The sequence below is a fragment of the Trichechus manatus genome, unplaced genomic scaffold (genome assembly GCF_000243295.1).
Source record: "Trichechus manatus latirostris isolate Lorelei unplaced genomic scaffold, TriManLat1.0 scaffold00030, whole genome shotgun sequence".
NCBI classification, from domain to species: domain Eukaryota; kingdom Metazoa; phylum Chordata; class Mammalia; order Sirenia; family Trichechidae; genus Trichechus; species Trichechus manatus.
In genome coordinates this window covers 10,971,358-10,980,202 of record NW_004443966.1, presented here as the reverse complement: position 1 = coordinate 10,980,202, position 8,845 = coordinate 10,971,358, and the positions used below count along the sequence as shown (strand labels likewise).

At 55.3% G+C, this 8,845-nt stretch overlaps 1 protein-coding gene across 1 annotated transcript in view; it reads left to right on the top strand.

The window, feature by feature from the left end:
• IGDCC4 (immunoglobulin superfamily DCC subclass member 4) overlaps positions 1-8,845 on the top strand; it is a 36,772-nt gene that overhangs the window by 18,555 nt on the left and 9,372 nt on the right. The window contains exons 7-13 of the mRNA XM_012555026.1: positions 559-738; positions 3,895-4,050; positions 4,872-5,285; positions 5,816-5,980; positions 6,557-6,694; positions 7,503-7,673; positions 8,652-8,842. Coding sequence (XP_012410480.1) covers positions 559-738; positions 3,895-4,050; positions 4,872-5,285; positions 5,816-5,980; positions 6,557-6,694; positions 7,503-7,673; positions 8,652-8,842 — 1,415 coding nt within the window. The remainder of the gene's footprint in view (positions 1-558; positions 739-3,894; positions 4,051-4,871; positions 5,286-5,815; positions 5,981-6,556; positions 6,695-7,502; positions 7,674-8,651; positions 8,843-8,845) is intronic.

Here is an 8,845-nt window from a genome sequence, read left to right as displayed (position 1 = left end):
AGGTGGGGGTGGGGGTGGGGGTCTCTGCTGCCACCTGCTGGACAAACAAGGTATTCACCATGCTGCCACAGCAGGCCAGGGTCATAGTGAGAACTGGGCAGAGAATCTGGGCTCAAAGACCTGCCTAGCCTGCGGAAACCCAAGCCCCAGCTCACCCCCACACTTTGCTCGTGGGGAACCTGAGGGCCTTTGGGGAAGGGGCTTTCCCACAGTCACACACACATTAGTGACAGTGCTGGCCCTAGGAACTATGTTGACTCCAAGTCCAGGGCTCCACCTGTGACCCTGATGGTCTTGTGCCTGGCAAGTGGGTTAGCTTGGGATGGAAGAGTGGGGACAGGTGTGGGTCTGTCCAGTCATTTCTCTGATGCTGAATCGAAAGTCAGGTTATTCTCCTGCCTCTGAGTTCCAGTCCCAGCTCTGCTGTGTGACTGTGTGACCTTGGGTCCCACTTTCTCCGTCTGTTAAATCGCCGTCAAATCTACTGTTGCAGCTTCCTGCCCACCTGCCTCGCCAGGTTACTGTGAGCGTCAGGTGAGACACTGCACGTGCAGACAGGTAATGGTAACGTTGCCTGCTGGCTTGCCCTCTCTCCAGGGTCTCTGGCATCCACCAGGGGGCAGGACGTGGTCATTGTAGCAGCCCCGGAGAACACCACGGTGGTGTCTGGTCAGAGCGTGGTGATGGAGTGTGTAGCCTCGGCCGATCCCACCCCTTTTGTGTCCTGGGTCCGACAGGGTGAGTGAAGGGGCAAAAAGTGGGAAGGCATAGGAAAGGTGGGGTGTGGCATCTCACATGCCCCCCAAGTTCGGGAGCTATCAGGATGACCGCTGTGGTGAACACTGACCTCCTGATGTGGCGGGAACTCCTCTCCCAGGGCTGAGCATGGCTGGACAGCAAGACCGGGGGCTGCCGGGGAACACGCTTAACCATCACATCCGTGTAGCATTTTTCCTTTACAAAGCACGTGGAGTCTGCCGTTCACAAAATCACTACTGAGATCCTAAACAGGGCAGGTACTGTGCTGGGTTCTCCACCTTACTTACTGCTGCTCCTCACAACAGTGTTGCCGATGATTGTTTGAGAGCTGGGAGGGCATCCCACAGCCAGGAGGTCAGGCGGAGCCAGGATTCCAATGCTGTTCCGTTTAACTACAAAGCTGGTACTCGGTCCACCCCAGCGTGCTCCTGCCTTTGTGGGCCTGCTATCATGCTGGGCCCAGTGAATAAAGTACACAGATGAGAGAGACAGACACCCTGCCCTCTGAACACATAGTCTGGGACAAGGAGATAAGACACACAACCATGAAGAGAGGTCTGACCACATCAGGCAGTGAGTGATTAACGCCAAGTGGGACTGAGTCACCGGAGATGCTATCAGGGCAGCAAGAGCGCTGGGCCAAACACCACTCTGCAGTCTGGTGAGCACGGTCACATCCATTCTCCTGTTAGAGCCTCTGGAGAGCCCTCTAAGGAGTGCAGAGGCCAGGACCATTCTTCCCCACGAGGAAACTGAAGTTCAGAGAGGCACGTGACAGAGCCACCACCCAAACTTTAGAGCCTACTGTGTTTCAGGTACACCACTCCCTGCAGGCCTGTGAGGAAGGAAGGCAAGGACTATTGTTTCCATTTGCCAATAAGAAGTGACTTGTCCCAGGTTAAGGTACCTGGGTGGTGCAAGTGGTTTGCGATTAACTACTCACCTAAAGGTTGGTGGTTCGGACCTACTCAGTGGTGCCACAGAAGAAAGTCCTGGAGATCTGCTTCTGTAAAGATTCCAAACCAAACCCATTGCTTTCGAGTTGATTCTGACTCATAGCAACCCTACAGGACAGAGTAGAACTGCTCCATAGGGTTTCCAAGGAACGGCTGGTGGATTTGAACTGCCAACCTTTTGGTTAGCAGCAGAGCCTTCACCACTGTGCCACCAGGGCTCCTTTGTAAAGATTACGGCCAAGAAGACTCTATGGAGCAGTTCTACTCTGTTACACGTGCGGGCACCAGGAATCAGAATCAACTTGATGGCAACAGGATTGGTTTTTGGTTTTGTCTCAAGTTAATGGCAGAAGCAGGTCTTGAACTCAGCTCTCTTCACCCTTCTTCCCTGGTTTGTTCTGTTCACCCGCCACTGTCTCCTTTTTATAAGTCTCTATATTCAAAGGAGAATATACATACATATATATATATATATATATATATATACACTGAATTGACGAAATAGAAGAGTGCTAGTATCATTGTGCCTCCCTGACCTGCATCACCTCAAGGGATTTGTGACACTTGCCTTGTTAGTGGGATCCTAGGGGCCAACAAGGCCCTCTGACTGTTATTGGGGTAAGTCTGTAATGTCGCCCAGAAGTCCTAACATCAGTGTCTCTCAAATCTAGACTGTGCTTCAGAATCACCTTGGGAGCTTGTTAAAACTGCAGGCTCCCTCCCTTCACCCCTGGAGAGCTGTGACGCAGGAATCTCCAGGTTTAACAATTGCCCTAGGTCTTTGCTACTGAAAGTGGGTCCTTGGACCTGCCCCATGGAGCTAGTTAGAAATGCAGAAGCTCAGGCCCTGCCCCAGACCTCTGCATCTTAACAAGATCCCCTGGGGTTCTGGGATTCATGTGCACCGTAAAGGTCTGAGGCTTGCTCTCCTGGACCAGCCTGACACCAAGGTCCTGGGAACTCACTTGAAGAAACTAACAGCTCTCCTGGATAGAGGCTGGGGAAGGACCACATCCCCGACCCCAGGCACTGTTCCCCTTCCAGCAACCTCCTCTACTAAGCTGAGGAAGGGCAGCTTTTTTTTTTTTTTTTTTCCACCTGATTGCAAAAGCCAAACATGTTCACTTTAGAGAACTAGGAAAAAACAGAGGCCAGAAAACAACCCACCACCCCCACATAAAAATTGTTAGTGTGTTTTCTTCCAGGTTTTTTAAATGCATATGCACATTTTCCCTTAAAATCGAGAGCATACTGAATTTACAGGTCTGAATCCTATTTTCATCCATCAGTATCTCATAAATATTTCCCCATCTTTTAAACGTCTTCACAAATGAATTTTAAGGACTGGATAATATTCCAGCGTTTGATGTTGGATTTTTAAGCCCTCTCCAGTTGTCCATAATCCAGTTAACGCTGCAGTGATTGTCCTTGTTCACAGATTCTTCCCTGTAACTCTGCTCGTCTCCCAGGACAGTTTCCCACAAGCGGACTCACTGGTTTCCGGGGGCGGGGTGGGGGGGGCTTTACAGCCCCATCAGCACCCACCCCTTCACCAGCAGTGCTAATTACTGTTTTAGAAACTTTCCCAATTTGACAGATGAGAAATGGCAGCTGTGCTTTGCTTTCTCTGATTCCTGGTGAGGTTGGTCACTGTTTTGTGTTTCTTGGCCATTTGGATTTCTTCTGTGGATTTTCTGTTCATGTCCAGAAGGCAGGGTTTTTAAAAATGTTTTTTCATTTTACATCAAGATGAAAGGCTCTGCACATATTCAGACTTAGCTCCTGATCAGATCTCACCCGCATGTACTGGGCTGAGGCTGTAGGGGAGAATGTGTCCTGGAGAGAAATGAACTTGATAGTAATGCTGAGAGTCATAACTGACTGGTGTACCGAGCACGTGTGATGTGCCGGGCACTGTGCCGCGGTGCTCACAAACCTTATTCTTTTCACCCTCACAGCAGCTCTTCAGGCTAGGGACCATCTCCCGATTCTACAGATGGAGACACTGGGGCTCAGAGAAGTCCCAGGCTAGCAAGTGGATAAACCGAGATTCCAACCTGGGACTGTTGTGTTTACTTAACCCGGGTGTAGAGGGGCCCCGAGTTCCGGAGAGTGGAGGGACTGGTAGTCCCTAGCGCCTCCCCCCCGTCCCCCAGCGTGCCCCTCTTTCCTGCCCCAGATGGGAAGCCCATCTCCACGGATGTCATCGTCCTGGGCCGCACCAACCTACTGATCGCCAGCGCGCAGCCCCGGCACTCTGGCGTCTACGTCTGCCGCGCCAACAAGCCCCGCACCCGCGACTTCGCCACGGCAGCTGCTGAGCTCCGCGTGCTGGGTGAGGCGGGCGGTCAGGTGGGGGGCCGTGAGGCGTGAAGGTGTGGAGGGAAGGGGTTGGGGCGGGTTAGCTGGGGCTGAGGGGAGCTTGGGGTGGTGGTAGAGGAGGGGCTGAGGGGTGATCCTGGGGGTGGAATGGAATGGGGGTAGAGTTAGGGAGGATGGGCTCACGGGGGAGTCCTTAGTAAAGAGGGCATTGAAGGGGATGGGACTGGGGGATTGAGGGAGGGGAAGTGGTGGGAAGAGATTACAGGATGGGATGGGGGGAGATGAGTCAGGGAGGGAAGAGAAGGATGATTTAGGGCGCGGTTCCGGTGATGGGAGGGAGGAGTTGTCTGGGTGGGACTGAGATATTAGGGGAAAAGACAGTGGTCAGGGTGGAATCTAGGTAACTGGGGGAGATAGTGGAGTGGTCTAGGTGGTGCTAAGAAAACGGGAATGGGGTTTGCTCTGGCCTGGGACATCTCGGGGAGAGGGGTCAATGGGGGGGAGTCATTGGTGGGGAGGGGAGAAAGAGGTGAGTAAATTGAGGAAGGGAGGTTAGATCCGGGCAGAGCTGGGGTATAATTTAGGGGAGGCTGAGGAGGCCTGGGGACTATTTGGGGAGAGGAAGAGAATGGTCAGTTTGGGACTAGGGTAGATGGGGAGGAGGGGGTAGATCTGCGCTGAACTGGAGTATTTTGGGGAGAGGTGAATCCAGGAGAGGTTACAGTGATTGGAGGGGAAGAGAGGGTCGTCCAGGCGCCGGGACTGAGATAGTGGGGGAGGGGCAGAGCTCCTGGTGGCTGAAGCCCGCGGTCAGCGTCCCCCTGCCATCCCCAGCGGCCCCGGCCATCTCGCAGGCGCCTGAAGCGCTGTCGCGGACGCGGGCGAGCACGGCGCGCTTCGTGTGCCGCGCGTCGGGGGAGCCGCGGCCAGAGCTGCGCTGGCTGCACAACGGGGCGCCGCTGCGGCCCAACGGGCGCGTCAAGGTGCAGGGCGGCGGCGGCAGCTTGGTCATCACCCAGATCGGCCTACAGGACGCCGGCTACTACCAGTGTGTGGCCGAGAACGGCGCGGGCACGGCGTGCGCCGCGGCGCCCCTGGCAGTGGTGGTGCGCGAGGGTCTGCCCAGCGCGCCCACGCGGGTCACGGCCACGCCGCTGAGCAGCTCTGCGGTGCTTGTGGCCTGGGAGCGGCCTGAAATGCACAGCGAGCAAATCATCGGCTTCTCCCTCCACTACCAGAAGGCACGGGGTATGTTGCCGGGGAAAGTGGGAGCCAGGAAGGGGTACAGGTTGGGTGACTGAAGGGTTGACTGATGGGTACGTTTGGGATGGAATTGGATGAGGTGGGAGCCCAGGAGAGACACACATGGGTATAGACTAGGCAGTGGTTCTTCCGCCTGGTGCTGGAGGGATCCGTGTGTGGCACATTTTCTCTTCAGCCACGTTTGTTATGAGAGGATAGAGAGGAAGCGTCTCCTCCCAGGGAAAATGCCTGGGCATTTCAGGAGCCACCTCCCACCCCTGCTTTTTAACTTCTGCAGGAGTCACTTTGATTAGAGGCCACAAAGGACTGCCTAACCAGCAGAGGAATGAACACAGTGGGACTAGAAGCCAGGGGAGCTTATATGCCCCAGCTCAGGAGATTATCTGGGGTGGTGTAGCTATAAACAGACTCCTTTAGAGGCTGGGACAATCTGAGGGATACCTAGAAAGCTTCCAGTGCCTGGTGCCTGGGGTGGCCCTGTGACAGTCCCCTTGCCCCGTATGTGCCCATCCCAGGCATGGACAATGTGGAGTACCAGTTTGCAGTGAACAATGACACTACAGAGCTACAAGTCCGAGACCTGGAGCCCGACACTGACTATGAGTTCTACGTGGTGGCCTACTCCCAGCTGGGGGCAAGCCGCACCTCGGCCCCAGTGCTGGTCCACACACTGGATGATGGTAGGGTTCTGAACCCGCAGGCCCACACAAGGCCCTGTGGATGGTGGTCCGGCTTCTCTTTACTAGTGCACACCAAGGGGCTTTTACCTGCCTTGTGTCAGATTTTGTGCCCTTCAGGGGGTGGGTAGGGATTCTTCTTCTCAATTTACAGTGGGGAAACTAAGGCCCAAAAAATGAGAGTGAATTGCCCACGGTTAAAGCACAGCTGGGTTTTGAGCCAGGTAGTGTGCTTCTCTATATCATATAGCCCATCTCCCCAACACCAGTGCACCCACCTAGTCAGCGGAGGGGCTGGTGACATTAACCCATTGTATGTGGAAGCTTGTGCTCCAAACCTTGCTGTAGCTTCAGGTTGGAGGGATGTCCTTTCCTCACACAAGCAACATCAGACTAGGACTTTTGGAATCTCTGGGGCCCAGTCCCCTCATCCTCCAGGGTGGGGCTCCTCTGAGAAGCCCCATGTGTTCCCTCAGATCCTGGTCCTGGCTCTACTACTGACTTGCTGTGTGACCTGGACAAACCGCTCCTGGGCCTCACCTTCCATGTCCAGGCTCATGATGGTGTTCTCTGTCTTAGTCCCCAGTGCGGCACCCCAGCTCTCCCTGTCCAGCCCCAGCCCCTCAGACATCAGGGTGGCGTGGCTGCCCCTGCCTCCCGGCCTGAGCAACGGGCATGTGGTGAAGTACAAGATAGAGTACGGTTTGGGAAAGGAAGGTGAGTGGGGACAGGGTGCAGGCTCCCCGTGGTTGGGAATCATTAATGTGAAGGGTTGGTTAGAGCAGCTGGGGACCTGAGCTGAGTCGGGGGAGTCAAAGGAAATGAAGCAGAGGAGTGGAAAGGTGCATCTGGGAGAGTGGGCTGGAGCGGGGAAGGCAAAGAGTGCTCACCCCACCTTCTCTACAGTTGCATTTCATAACCCTGTTGAGTCCCTGCCTCAGTTTCCTTGTGCGTGACATGACACAGGTAGCCTAGGTAATCCCTAGGATCCCTTCCAACTCAAAAAGCAGATGAGGAGGTGGGGTGTGCTTGTGGGACCAGGGGAAATGGGGCCATGGGGAGGAAGCCTTAGGGCAGATAGAGGTGATCTAGGGGACAGTGTGTGAAAGGGACAGAGTTAGGAAAAGGAAGGTAGCCAGGAGCCCAGGGTGGGGGTGGGTCTTGGGGAGGTTTTCGAGCTCTGGGAGGCAGATGGTGCCTGACAACCTTCACAGCCAACCCCTGTGCCTTCACCCTGGTGTGTCAGGAGGGAGGGGGTTCTTGACAGCTCACAGGGCAGGGGAAGAACGTGCTGTGATCTCCCCACTCTGGTTGAGCCTCCTGCATCAGCCAGGGTTGGAAGCCCAGGAGTCCGGGCCCTGGAGCTGTGCTGTCCACCCAGGCACTCACTGGTCAGTGCCGAGAGGGCCTCAGACTCCAGTGGGCACGGAGGAACCAGGATCTGAGGTGGAGGAGTTGGTGGAGGGAGTCTAGGAGCCATGGTCCTCAGGTGGCTACCCAGCAGCCCTCTTTCCTGTCCCAGCAGATCAGATTTTCTCCACCGAGGTGCCAGGGAATGAGACACAGCTTACGCTGAACTCGCTTCAGCCCAACAAGGTGTATCGAGTACGGATCTCCGCTGGCACAGGTGCAGGCTACGGGGCTCCCTCCCAGTGGACCCAGCACAGGGTGCCCAGTATGCACAACCAGAGCCATGGTACGGGGTCATGGGGCACAGGACGAGTGGTGTGAGTGACTGCGTGGGTGTATGTGTGCCCTTGGAACCCAGCGCCCCACCACCCTCCTCCATCAGAGACCTGCCGTGGCTCCTCACTACTTGCCAAGTGAGGGAGGCTGGGGCGTAGAGGCCAGTGGCAGCCTCACATCTCCCTTCTTCTGTCCGTTGTGTGACCTTGGACAAACCCTTCACAACTCTGAGTCTTCTTCTACTTCAGGGGATGGAGTAAAGATTCGTAATGCATTGTAAACCAAGCGCTTAGTACGTAATAAAAGCCCACTGTTCAGTAGCTGCCGCAATGATTACGGTTGTCGTTTTTGTTGAGAGGCTGTATAGTGGGATGATTAATACAGACTAGAGCTGAATACAAAACCTGGTGCACATACTACCTGTGGCCTTGGGAAAGTTACTTCTCTGAGCCTCAGTTTTCTTATCTGTCAAATGGGGATAATAGAATGTTAGCTCTTTTATGGAGTTGTGAGAATAAAGTTAAAATACATAGGCAAAGTGCTTAGAACAGTGTCTGACACTCGCAAGCCCCCCACTCTGGCTCTGCCCCTCTTTCCAGCCTCAGCAACCCCTGAGACTCCCTGCCTGCCAGTATCCGTACGCTCTCTGGTCTCTTGTTGGTTCTATTCATACAGAGCCCTGCTCTGTGTCAGGTACTGTCAGCCTGCCCCAGATGCTCCTTGTCAACGCCCAGGAGACACCTGTGTCCCCAGCCCTCTGTGCTTGTACACCAGTGGGTTCACCGCAGACCGGGCCAGTGCCTCACACTTCGGGTGCAGGAATGACTGAATGCTGATGGGTTGGGAGAAGGCTGTCAAGGCTCTCACTGAACGCGTGTCTTCCTGCTTTTTGCTTCCTCCTGTCGCCTCCGCCCTCCCATCCCTGGCCCCCTTCCCTTATCCCCCATTGTCTTTATCCTTCCCCCCTGCCCCACTGGTCTGCCCGCAGTCCCCTTTGCCCCTGCAGAGTTGAAGGTGCGGGCAAGGATGGAGTCCCTGGTCGTGTCGTGGCAGCCGCCCCCTCACCCTGCCCAGATCTCTGGCTACAAACTGTACTGGCGGGAGGTGGGGGCTGAGGAGGAGGCCAATGGTGAGAGCCCCCCAGGGGGCCATGGAGACCAGGCTTGGGATGTGGGGCCTGTC